The sequence below is a fragment of the mitochondrial genome of Apium graveolens (genome assembly GCF_009905375.1).
Source record: "Apium graveolens strain L.+W99A mitochondrion, complete genome".
Taxonomy (NCBI): Eukaryota; Viridiplantae; Streptophyta; class Magnoliopsida; order Apiales; family Apiaceae; genus Apium; species Apium graveolens.
In genome coordinates this window covers 20001-32500 of record NC_058313.1, presented here as the reverse complement: position 1 = coordinate 32500, position 12500 = coordinate 20001, and the positions used below count along the sequence as shown (strand labels likewise).

The window sequence follows — 12500 nt, the reverse complement described above, 5'->3', positions numbered from 1 at the left end:
GGAGTGAAAAGGAACTTATGAGATGAACGTAATCTATATCTCTCCTTTCTTTGGTTAGGAACAATTCACAATAGCTTGCCTTAACGTCGAATAACATAGCGAGCGGCTACTAGCTTGCTGCGGCTCTTACTTATGAGCTTAGGTTCCATAGCTTTAGGAGCCTTCAACAAAAATAGAATAGCTTTGCTTAGCGGCGACTACTTTCTTTCTAGTAGCTGCTTCACTTTAGGAGCCATTTATTTGGTGTAGAACCACATAGCTTGCTCCGAAACTATTGCATTGATAAGCAGGGCTTACCGGTACAATAAAGCAGTCCATTTATTAATCCTTCGCAAATGTTGCTCTAAAACTCTTTTAGCTTGAGCGAGTGCAATTTATATCATACTTGCTCGCGCAAGTTATTTCTTGCGCTCGCTCTAGCAGCAAGGATAGTTCTGCAAGGTAATTGCGCGGGCCTTACTAGCTTTGCCTGCTTGGTTGTACAGCTAATAAAGCAAGGCTATTTTGCTATTCTACAGCTTGAAAATGGCTCCTAAAGTTATTGAATTGCTCTGCTCCTAAGCTACTAAGCTATCTAGGATCCGAAATTCTTTGATATTAAATACCTCCCTAAGCAAGATAGTTGCTCCTCTCCTAAAGTACTAGCACGAGCTAATAGCAAAAGCAAAGCTAGTAGCCAGCCGCTGCTATCTCTTCCTATATAGCATAGCTTCCAAATAGCCCAAAGCTGTTGTCCTATAGAGCTTCCACCCTCCCTACGCTAAATCAAAGGAGCTACTAGAACAGCTAAGGTAGTAGCCTTTGATTTAGCTCTAGCAGCTAGGAATTGAGCTTTCAAGCTTTGGTTTCATTTAGCTGTAGCTTCTTTTTTTATTTAAAGCCTGTATCAGCTTGGAGCACACTCGATTGAACTCACACAGGGAGCAGTCTTACCCAACAACGGTGTTACAGGACGTCGACATTGGCCAATGAGGAGATTCGGCGGCAAAGAGCTGCTCGAAAAGGGTCATGGTTGGCCCAGTACATCCTCTTGTGCCTCGCCCCTCTCTCTAAAGGGTCTTGGTGCCGAAGAAGGCTCGTGGCGCATGTGCGTGGATTAGGATTCTCGCGCCCTTAACAAGATCACAGTAAAGAATCGCTATCCTTTGCCAAGTGCCGAGGATAGATGTCTGATTCCCATTTGACTAGTTAAGGGAGCCCGTTACTTCACCAAGATAGACTTAAAGTCGGGATACCACCAAGTGCAAGTGGTGGAAGGCGTTGGAAGACCGCGTTAAAGACAAGGCAAGAGTTATATGAATGGGTCGTCATGCCATTCGGCCCTATTACGGTAAGGCCAACGCACCTGCAACCTTTATGCGGCTGATGAACGATGTTCTTAGGCCTTATTTAGATTGGATGAATTCGTCACGGTCTACGACGACGACATCTGGTTTATAGCAATACCTGGGAGGAGCATCTGAAACACGTAGAGGCTGTTCTAGAAGCTCTGCGTGAGCACCAGCTGAAAGCCCATACGGAGAAGAGCTTACTTATGAGCAAAAAGGGATGAGGGAGCTGGTATACTTGGGGCACATCATCGGCTCATCCGGAGTCAAGATAGATCCTGAGAAGACGAAGTCTGTCCGGGAATGGTCAACCCCCAAGTCGCTGGCGGAGGTAAGGAGTTTCCTCGGCATGACCAACTACCTCCGCACTAAAGATTCATAAAAAATGACTCCCGGTTGATCTTACTCGGGGCCCAGAAAAGAAAACAGACCTTTCCTTTCGAGATGGGGAGAGGATCCAGAGCGTGCGTTCCGGGCACTTAAGGAGAAAGTCTGCGAAGGGCCGGTTCTGGCCATGCCAGACGTTCAGAAGCCGTTCGAAATCAAGACGGACGCTTCTGCTCATGCTTTGGGAGCCGTGTTATGGCAAGACGACCGAGTGGTCGCGTACCACAGTGAGATGTTCAATACAGCCCTCTTAAACTTTCCCCATACGAGAAGCAGATGTCCAACGGCGACGGGGTGTGTGTGCTCTATGCAGCACGTCGAAGCCGTCCAACAGGAAGTTGGGGCTTTATCAGCCCAATACCTTCTTGGCCATGGGAAAAGCACCACCATAGATTTCGTAGGACGATTGCCCTATCTCTTAAAGGGGGGGAATAACGGAGTTTTTGTCGTAGTCGACCTTTCGGATTCAGTAAGATGGCCATTTTGTACCAGGTCGATGCGCTGGCCGAATTCTGCTTTTAAAATGTAGTGGTATAATGATGTCTTTCTAAAAAAGATGCTGCAATCTTCAATCATCGTTCATCGAGCGCTTTCTCTCATCTGCCTTCTATGTATGCCTTTGTGGTCGTTAACGGGAGCAAATGAAGAGGAGCACAGCACCCCCCGCACGAACAAACATAACTTCCCCGTAGGTCGTTATACCAATCAATCGATCGGGCCGGAATTTACAGAAACCTACGTTTGTCAATTGATCGTTAGCAATCGAAAGTGGAACTCAGTCCTGGGGAATTATAAAGATAGATGTGCCAGATCGAAACCTTCTTCATTATTGGAACAAGATCGCTTCACAAAGCTAGGAATTTCATCAAGAGCTGGAAGGTCCGTACCCATTAATTTGTGTTTGGAGACATCTTCTTCTCAAGACTTATTTTCCCTCCTCTCAGAGGTGGAATTCATCCTCAACTGGATCAGACCAATATGCTAAGCACAGCCAACTCTTGTTCTCTAAGAAAAAAAGGTGCTCAGACAAGGCACTCGCCGAGTGCTGATGCTCTCATGCTTTCAGGCGGCGGGATTTCGCTTCTTTCTATAAGTCTAAGAGCCGGAGACAAAACCCCGGCCGGCCGGCTAGTCTCTTTCTGGGCTGACCCTCCTGACTCATGATTGTCAAAGATCATGTCGAGTGCGAGCTGGGGTTGAAGGCCAAAGGTTATTGGTTTTGTAATGAATGGGATTAGACTTGGCCAGCGCGAGGAAAATCCTTCTAGCACTTGGAGCGACTCTGGATCTGGCATCAATAGCTGATCCTGTCTGATCAGAGCACCGGTTCCGGCATCGGGAGTGGATTCGATAAGAGTCATAGCGGAGTCGAGAACTAGCAGCTACTGTTGGAAGATGGAATTGTTTACTTCGCCAACTCTTCTTTCAGAACCTCGACCTAAAGTAAAGTAGCTATAAAAAGAAGTCGGGGAGACCTTTATCCTGTGTCGAAGGTTGGGTGTTAATTAAAATCACACTTTTTAATAATTCTATTTTTCGGATGAACATAAAAGAAAAGGGTAAGATTTCCAAAAGCTATTTACGTAGGAGAATAAGTCATCGCTTGCGGCTTCCCGCTTTCAATTAAAGGGGCAGGGCATCTTTCTGTTGCCGGTTAGGTTAACCTCAAAAGTTCAATAGGATAAGCTGCTAGCTCTAGCCGAACTTTCGGGTATATATAAGTCCGACGAAAGACAACCCGCTTCTCAAAGGCGAGGTTCTGAAAGAAAGCAAGCGGTGCACTTAAATCTAAATAGGGTGGTATGGGTGAGAAAGATAAAGCGAAGATCTAGACAAAAGACCTACTCGACGGGAATTAGCCAATGTGTGCTCCTAAAGTTAGAAAACGTCCCGGCAAGGGCTGTCAGAATTCATCCCATAAGGTAAATTGCCCTTTCTCTTGTGCCTGCATTCGCTATTCCTATTCCGCGAAAGCTTTTATGCCTAGCCCCAAAAAACCCAAACGAAAGGGTGTGGAGAAGAATAGGGAGCCCGAGGCGCCCCCTTTAAAAAGGGCGGAAATCCAGGAGCTTGCTGCCCAAAACCGGACCGCTCATAAACTAAAGGGGCTGCTGGAGACCCGGTGGAGCGGGTTCTCTCAAAAGATTCCTACCCTCGAGAGTCTAAAGCGGGCTGTCGCGGAACTGGGCTACAACCCGAGAGCCATATTTGATTCTCTCGAGCCCAGCAGCGAGGGGAAGTGTTCAAGAATTTTCCTTTTCAATTTTCATAAAAATTCTTGAATTGCGCAAGTAGTAATAATAGTCTCAATTGATCTTCTAAGAGATCGACGCGAAACCTAATCCACCTACCCGCTCATCAATCACGGTGTTCAGCTTACTTGCACGGATAGACCCCTATTGTCTTGGAATTAGGCGCCCATCTTTTGACTGTTGTCAGCTAATCTCTTCAATGTTCGATTCTACTCTATGTTAGAACATTTCTGTGAATGCTATTCTGATCTAAGCGGTCCTATTCTGTGTCCCGTGCTAGGAAGCATTACTCCTCTTTTCATTCCAAATTCAAGAATACGACCGATACGATTGATTGGTCTGTGTGCCTCTCTTATTACTTTTTTGTATCCCCTTGTTCTTCGGATACAATTCGATCCTTCTACGGCCAAATCTCAATTTGTGGAAAGCCTTCGATGGCTTCCTTATGAAAACATTCATTTTTATTTGGGTATAGACGGTATCTCTTTATTCTTCGTGATATTGACCACATTTCTGATCCCTATTTGCATTTCGGTGGGTTGGTCTGGTATGAGAAGTTATGGGAAAGAGTATATTACAGCATCTCTAATTCGTGAATTTCTAATGATCGCCGTGTTCCGCATGCTGGATCCTCTACTATTCTATGTTTTTCCCGAAAGCGTGCCAATCCCGATGTTGTGCGGAGCTGAGCATCTTCTATTCGCTGGGATAAAGCTTTTCCTCTGCAGGGGCCTTGTGCAGTAAACCCCCTACGGGCGGTCGTCCGTCGTCGTAAAGTAGTCCCCGCGAAGCTTTCGGGAAGAGGGGTAGTCTTGTGTGTAAGCATAGCATTTCTGGTCGAACCCGCCCAACCCAACTAAGACGAACCGAACCTGACAGACACATCTTTTTCCTTTTGGGAGGGTACTCCGAGTAGTGGGTACCTCGTAGGACCTCGGCCCGCCTACTCGGGTCTTGTATGGATATGCAGGAAGGGGTGCTCCTAGGTGTGTGTAGGGGTTGTGTTTGTTCGCGAGAATGGGTTCCTCGTTAAGTAAGTTTGGGGGGTGTGGACACACTTGCGCGAATTCGGGTAACGGCTACAAGGGATAAATCGAAAGGAAACTGTACCCGACCAGGGATGGACGTAAACTCGTAAGCTGCCGAGGGTAGGGATAATCGTCCAGGTCTTATTGTGAAAGAAAAAAGCCGCCCCGCCACAGCAGGCGGGTTGCTTCCTCTGTCGTCGCCGGGGAGCTCTTGGCGAGGGGGGACCTTAGGAGAAGTTGCTAAAACAAAGGGGGGGATCGACCCGTTCAGTAAGAATTCCGAAGAAAGACTGTTGGCAGCAGGCGGAGACATTTCTTTGGCCCCTTCTAAAGGAAATGCGGGCAGGGTAGAGCTCGGCAGAGGGTTCGAGAATAGGGTAGGGCCCTGTCCTTAAGATTCAGATAATAAAGGACTTCCAAACCTTTATGCATGCACCTCCGTACAAGTGCTGCGTACAAGTTTCGGCCAGAATGGTTGGGAAAGATCAAACCCATTTGAACCGCTCACATCACAGTAGTAGTAGCGGTTCGAATGGTTTTCAGTATGTCTCCAGACAGGGCCCCCGCTAGTCCGGCTAGCTAGTGAGCGGTTCTTTCGGGCGGGAAGCAAGCCGGGCCCTACGGGCGGGCATCTCCCGCAACGCAAGCAGCATTGTTCGCCACCACCCAAGAAGCAAAGGATTCGAGAATCCAGGCTGAAAATACATGCATAGATAGTGGTCTAATGACAAGGCCGACGACGGAAGCTCGGGACGGAGCCGTATGATGCGAAAGTCTCACGTACGGTTCCCTGAGAAGGGAGTGGCTACCTACTGGAGCTTCGACCAACCACCACCGGTCAATTCCGCTTTGGGGCCGCCCCTTACTCTACCATTATTATAGGGGTATGGGGTTCGAGACAAAGAAAGATCAAGGCAGCATATCAGTTTTTCCTTTATACTTTACTTGGATCTGTTTTTATGCTATTAGCTATTCTGTTGATTCTTCTCCAAACAGGAACCACCGATTTACAAATATCATTAACCACAGAATTTAGTGAGCGGCGCCAAATCTTTCTATGGATTGCTTCTTTCGCCTCTTTCGCCGTCAAAGTGCCTATGGTACCAGTTCATATTTGGTCACCCGAAGCTCATGTAGAGGCACCTACGGCAGGATCCGTCATCTTGGCAGGAATTCCTTTAAAATTGGGAACCTACGGGTTTTTAAGATTTTCAATACCCATGTTTCCCGAAGCAACACTTTGTTCCACTCCTTTCATTTACACTTCAAGCGCGATTGCTATAATATATACTTCCTCGACCACTTTAAGACAGATCGATCTTAAGAAGATCATTGCTTACTCCCCAGTAGCTCATATGAATCTGGTGACTATTGGTATGTTTAGTCGGGCGGCGGCCGTTAGGTCACCTATTTTTAGTTATGGACACACAAGGCCAAAACATGTGTGCCGGACGTGCGACCCATCAACCTACTAGCAATGGGGGAGAAAACATAGCATGTCGCAACAAAAGCTTGATTCAAGGCGTCAGCAAAACACTGCCGTCTGTTCCAAAAACAAAAGCTCCTTAGCGCCCCGGGACGGGAGTGGGGGACGGCCCTACGCGCAGGCAACAGCAGCACCGGCTCTACGAAGTCAGAATCGAATCTTTCTGTTGGCTTTCCCAATTCCATTCGTGAATGATAATTCAAGGGCGTGAAGCGAGCGCTTCTAGCTGCTTCGCCTGCTTCTTATTAAGGCGGCTATGTTGGCGTGGCGGAAATGAACGAAAAGCGAGACGAACGTGCTATTTTAAAATGGATTGATAGATATCCTTCTTTTTTTTGATAGATCGAAAGATATAGAGAGGAAATCTATCAAGAATAAGGGGAAATCCCCTATTTATATCTTTATATCTATTGATGAGACAACTTTCTATTATTGATCCATCCCATCAGAAAGAAATCAATATGTATCTGATGGAGTCTACATCCTACGTAGAGCGCCCAAGCTTGGGGCCAGCTCAGTTCTCTTATCCATCGGTCCAATGCACTGGGCTCATCTCAAAAGAAAAAATGGAGTTGTCTTGTTCGCCGCCTCGACGCATTCCCTTCTCTCCCCGGCATCGTCCCACACAGAAAGAAAGAGCGCAGAGCCCCGGCCTGACCTGTAGGTCCGCTAACGTAAAGCGAAGAGTTGAGCCTGAACTGGCGAACCGAAGTAACTTTCGGAACCGTACTTCCTACAGCTAACATGTGTCCAGTCCAGCGGGAACGCGCAGCGCAAACGAACGTGAGCTGCTATACCGAATCCCCCGCCGGCCATCGGGGGCCGAGTGGTACGGCCATGATCTGCAGGGGAACGGATCACCAATTCTTCCATTGGGGACAGGTGCACGAACGACAACTCCAAACGTCACACATACGCCGCCTACCTACCGTTTAGGTGGCACCAGCGAGATCCAGCTAAGGTAAAGAACTTCGTGTCGCGGCTGCTCCACTCCGCTGCGGTCTCATGAACTGAACTTCGTTGCCTTCCCGCGTGCGAAGCGAATGGGCGCTGTGCTGTTTTTCGGGGCGGGGGGCGAAGAGAGACCAGAAGAATGATTCATTTGGATCGACGAGCTTTTTCAGCCCAAAAACTAAGAATCAATGGAATGTCTGTCTATCCATGAACATCTATTCTATCTATATATCTAGGGGATCTCTCTATAAATAGAAAAGTTTTTTATGGCATGATATGATCGCCTAGCCGTAGCTGCATATCAGCTGCGCTCAATATGCGATGCGGGATTTCTGTTGGATCAGATCTTTTGCTTTGACGGAAGCTTTTGGACCTAGCGAAAAGGACTCTAACTTCGCGCAAGCAAGCGCGAGAGAAGCAAGCAAAGTAGAAGCTTTGCCAGAAGCAAGACGAGGAGGCGGAGCTGTCGTAGAAGCGGTAGCTTCCCCCGACCGACTAAAATAGAACAGTCGCGACCTACTTTGATAAAAAAAGGCGAAGGGTTTGGCAACAAGCAAACGGCTTTCTATCATAGTTGCAAGGATTCCAAACCTTAACTAACTACTTAAGTACAGTACCAAAGGCTGCTGTTTCATAAGGGGGCTGTTCATTACAAGCTATCAGCGCTGTCTTAGATTGAACGGCAATAAGATAAGTCGACGTTCAATCTCTAAGGCGGGTTTCCGTTGAGAACGGAATAGTGTTCGTGCCCAAAGGTGAACAAAGCCCTAGCTTCTAGAGTTCACTGCTTTTTACAGGCCGGAGGAGGGCTTATACTGCTCGCCTTTGTTTGATATGTGTCCATTCAGTACCAATACAAACTAAAACTCCATCAAAGTAGAAGGGCCACTATAGAAGCTAGAAGTAGCCTCTTTGTCGGCCTAACCCAAAGCGTCACGACAACATAAAATTAGCCTTATGAATGGAATCTTAAGTAGGGGGCTTAGCCCGCCCGCCTACCAATCAAAGAGGCTGAGAGTAAGCGTAAGCTCTCCCGTAAGCTCTTCGAGCTTCCCTTCATTCGCTTCGCGGGAGCCGCACAGCACATAGCTGGAAGTCAGAGGGCCCATACTACCTGCCTAACCCTTCGCTCCGAGGGACCGTAGATCGGAAAGCGCCTTCTAAACCACCACATTCATCCAAAAGAGAAGGGAAGGGGCCTATGTATTTGCATGACCCCTGCAGATTGAAGCCTATCTACACCCGTAGCCAATCCCCTAGGTCTTGCCACCACGCCGCAGAACGGGAGCTCGTGTGAAACCTTTTATTTCTGGCGTAACCGCGGTAAAACGTAAAAAAAGATTATGGCCGCCTAACATGGGGGCCGTAGGTACGATAAACTCGGCCAAAATATGACACCCGAAGGGCCTGGCACGCACAATCCTATCCGAATCCGAGTTTACCCCTTGCACGCACTTCGGACAGCCGTCCGTAGCATCATAAGGAGGACCCCCCTTTCGAGGTACAAAAAGAGTACGGTACATAGGAGGTTGGTCTTTCTCAACGTGGTGTATAGCACGAAAAGCCTTTCGATACAAGATAGGGCCGTTCACATGAAAGAAACAAGTGAATCCTTTCTTCTCTTCTTTATCTTTCTCGAAGGGGAAAGATAAAGAGGGTCTTATGGAGGGGAAGGGCTTGGGCCTACCTATCCCGATAGAACCCCATAAAGGAACGGGAGTTGTTGAGAGGTTCCATATTACCGAGCCGAAGGGCAGCACTTTTGTACGTCATCGTAGTATGTCACGTCGTCTCGTCCCCGCTGCATCGAAGAGTACCTATGCACTATGTTCCGGTTCACTGATAAGAAAGATAGAGTCGGGGTGGGGGTCTACGATGTGATACTAAAGTATGACCGGGGAAGATACCTGCTAACTATGGGTAGGAAGCAGGAACCTTTATGTAACAAATTTCGGGGGGTTACAGATCTCTTATACTACCATCGATCGACAGAGCGGAACGACCAGAAAAAGAAGTGAAGTTAGAAAGCCGTATGATAGGTGGTAACTATCTTGTACGGTTCGGGGGGTAATCGGCGTACTCCGGGGGGGGAATCTTTGGCTCTATCGAACATACAGGGAATTGGAGGTAGCATTCCACCGATGTCAAGTCATGGACTGGTTTCCTCAGCCCTTTTTATATGTGTTGGTGTTCTATATGACCGACATAAGACTCGACTTGTTAGATATTACGGAGGTTCAGTGAGCACCATGCCGAATCTCCCTACCATTTTCTTCTCTTCCACTTTGGCCAATATGAGTTCACCTGGTACTAGCAGCTTTATCGGGGAATTTCTCATCTTAGTAGGAGCTTTCCAAAGAAATAGCTTAGTAGCCACATTAGCAGCGCTTGGGATGATTTTAGGCGCGGCGTATTCCCTTTGGCTATATAATCGTGCGGTTTCTGGGAATTTAAAACCTGATTTCCTCCATAAATTCTCCGATCCAAATGGCAGAGAAGTTTCCATATTTATACCTTTTCTTGTTGGAGGGGCGACCGTCCGTTAAACTACCAAAGAAAAAAGGGTAAACCAATGCGATCATGACATTGTAGGTGCTTGCGATGGGACGGATGCGACTTCCCTCAGTTGGTTTGGATGGCATAGCCCGTTGCAGAAGTCCCCCTTTTTATTCATTTCTTTAGTCTTTAGGGAGCCAAAGCTTTACTTTACTAAACTAATAAAATAAGGCTCGCGCAGGGGCGCTCACGTTTTTGGCGGGGCCGTATCTTGCTGGGTGAGACCGAGAGAAAGAAAGGACGGGGGGCAACCATGCATGGTACTTCTCGACCGTGTCTCCGAGGGACAGTTGAACGAGCGACTCATGAATGCTGCCGGGTCGGACGAGCCAATAACTCGAACGCGTTCGGTCTTTTTTTGAGCAAGAATCACGGCGTTACCCTATCTTCACCATGATACGGACTCCAAGTTCTTATGGCAGAGCACGAGGAGATTGATCATCAATATGATTGATGATGGGAATGGAAACCAGAAGCGCGGCTGGGGTCTTCGTGGTCCACAAGATAATAAAACCATCAGTAACAGTAACGTAAGCATGAGACTTTTTGGTAGTACCGGTGAACCAGATGGCCGCGGCGGTGGAATCTGGGGCGGAGGACTTGTAGTATCTCTCTAGATCTGGCAAAAACGAAAGACCCCCTAACATAATTCGAATGGAGGCTGACCGCCGAGCCCACTCTGGCCTCGCGGGGCGGGCCCTTGTGGTTGCGAGCTGGAGCTGCCATAGCTTATGGCTAGAGCAATGGGGGGGCCCCGGCAGAGAGAAAAGCAAGGATAACGAGCGCTCCGCCCGCCAAGCGGGCGGCAGGAGCAGCGGGCAAGTGCTTGGTAGGCCAACAGCCCAGTGAACCGGGCGGGGCACTCGACGAAAGGGGGCACACTGAGCAAGTACGAGAAATTGGCCCCGCTCCTCTTTCTTAAAACCAAGGACCTATGGAAGTCGGGGCTCGTCCCCGGTCAATATTGGATCCAACAATAGGGGGCCGTAGCACTGACCTCTTTTTTTTTCAATACAATAGGGGAAAAGATCGTACAGTTCCTTACCGAGACAAACTCTCAACGGATCCTCCGCGCGCTGGGCATACCTCTTTCCGTGCGTCTTTCTCGTGGCGGGAACAGAACAACAGGGAAAGGCCCGGCCGACCGGCCCAGGGCTCGAGGGCGAGCTTTATTTCTTTCAGATAGAATGGGGAGTGAATCAAAAGGCTTCCGTTTTTGGTTTGGGGGCTTTCGGGCCCCTCTCGATCTTTTTCGTAGTTGAGAAGGGGGAAGGAGTCTAAATCAATAGACATTAATGAACCATCATTGATGGACGTTGCACATGACACGATCAATTCGACTCAAGGTCCGGCGCTAATAGAAGTAGCTTACTCTCCTAGTAGCGAAGGAAAGGGGGCAGGGGCCCTGTCGTAGTAATCGTGGGCAGGTCTCATGAGATCTATGCCGGCCGTCGGAATCAAACGAAGGTCGAAGGACCATTCGATTCATTAAGGGGCATAGATCTAGGCCTATTTGTTTGTTCGGTCAATCACCAAAGGCGGGGGGGGGACCACTGTGGACGAGACCCCCGGCCTCGATTCTTTTGCATAGTCCGGGGGCCGGCCGCGGCGGAGCAGCGGGGCATAGCGGCGCCCTCGCCTGGCGCCATTCCCGGACCTAGCAGCAGACGGGCGGGGCGTGCCTGAATTCAGACCGGACCAGACTCTTCTTTGTTTGAGCTGCTCCCGCGCACGCAGACCGGAAGATCTCACTTGTCCAGTCCAGGACAAGTACGTAGAGATCTTCGTGGGACCGCGGAGGGAGTCTCCATCGATCTTTTCTAGGATTCCTTATCACGCCACACGTGGAGATCTTTCCATTGATAGATAAGGGGGCTCCCCCCTTGAACAGACTCTTAAAGGTTACTACCTACTTATACGGAAGAGGTGTACTTTGTGCCGCCCGGAGGTCATATAGATCGGAACCCGGAGCGATAAGAACGAAAGTCCTACCCACAGTACAACTACTGGCCCTTCAAAAAGGCTTTCAAGTAGCGCCCTTAGAATCTAAGCCCTTTTTAGGCCGTGTAATAGGGAGGTGTAAGGCATTTGGTACTTCGGTAGGGCGAGCAGCCCTTAAACCCAAAAAGGGTTTAGAACCCCTCCCCTATTTCTGCATTTCATTTTCTATTTGGCCTGCTTCAAACAAAATTATAAAAAAGGGTCGGTCAATAGCATAGCTCTTTCTTTCCCCGGTCTCCTAAAGGCCTTCGCTTTCCTAATCCGGTAGGGCCGGGCGGCTTTGTTTGCCCCAGCTTGGCGAATCGCATCCCCGCGCAACGACATTGTTTGTGCACCCCTTACCGTTCTCGCTCAGTGTTTGCAACGGCCGGGAAGGCAGTCGTAGAAGCGAAGCCTATCGCCACGCCGACCATCAAATACGAGATTTGGCCCCTTCTCAAAGATTTGATGGAATGGCCCAGCCCGCCTAAGAGCGCTTATGTCATAGGGGCATGGCTGGAAACAGGCC

The 12500-nt window shown here is 48.7% G+C and overlaps 7 protein-coding genes across 7 annotated transcripts in view; 5 read left to right on the top strand and 2 right to left on the bottom strand.

Annotated features, from left to right (window-relative positions):
* The first annotated feature begins 1842 nt into the window (after window positions 1–1842).
* Window positions 1843–2244, top strand: orf133b (hypothetical protein). The gene has a single exon. The coding sequence runs from the start codon at window positions 1843–1845 to the stop codon at window positions 2242–2244; it is 402 nt and encodes a 133-aa protein (YP_010185103.1).
* Window positions 2245–2271: 27 nt separating this feature from the next.
* On the top strand, window positions 2272–2700 carry orf142a (hypothetical protein). Its single transcript has one exon. The coding sequence runs from the start codon at window positions 2272–2274 to the stop codon at window positions 2698–2700; it is 429 nt and encodes a 142-aa protein (YP_010185102.1).
* A 37-nt stretch (window positions 2701–2737) lies between these two features.
* orf112a (hypothetical protein) lies at window positions 2738–3076 on the bottom strand. The gene has a single exon. The coding sequence runs from the start codon at window positions 3074–3076 to the stop codon at window positions 2738–2740; it is 339 nt and encodes a 112-aa protein (YP_010185101.1).
* Window positions 3077–3577: 501 nt separating this feature from the next.
* On the top strand, window positions 3578–3997 carry orf139a (hypothetical protein). Its single transcript has one exon. The coding sequence runs from the start codon at window positions 3578–3580 to the stop codon at window positions 3995–3997; it is 420 nt and encodes a 139-aa protein (YP_010185100.1).
* A 186-nt stretch (window positions 3998–4183) lies between these two features.
* nad4 (NADH dehydrogenase subunit 4) overlaps window positions 4184–12500 on the top strand; it is an 8575-nt gene continuing 258 nt past the window's right edge. Inside the window, exons 1-3 of the mRNA in view lie at window positions 4184–4644; window positions 5867–6382; window positions 9543–9963. Of these exons, the coding sequence (YP_010185097.1) occupies window positions 4184–4644; window positions 5867–6382; window positions 9543–9963 (1398 nt within the window). The remainder of the gene's footprint in view (window positions 4645–5866; window positions 6383–9542; window positions 9964–12500) is intronic.
* On the bottom strand, window positions 4997–5308 carry orf103a (hypothetical protein). The gene has a single exon. The coding sequence runs from the start codon at window positions 5306–5308 to the stop codon at window positions 4997–4999; it is 312 nt and encodes a 103-aa protein (YP_010185099.1).
* Window positions 6895–7224, top strand: orf109a (hypothetical protein). Its single transcript has one exon. It carries the CDS (start codon window positions 6895–6897, stop codon window positions 7222–7224), a length of 330 nt encoding a protein of 109 aa, YP_010185098.1.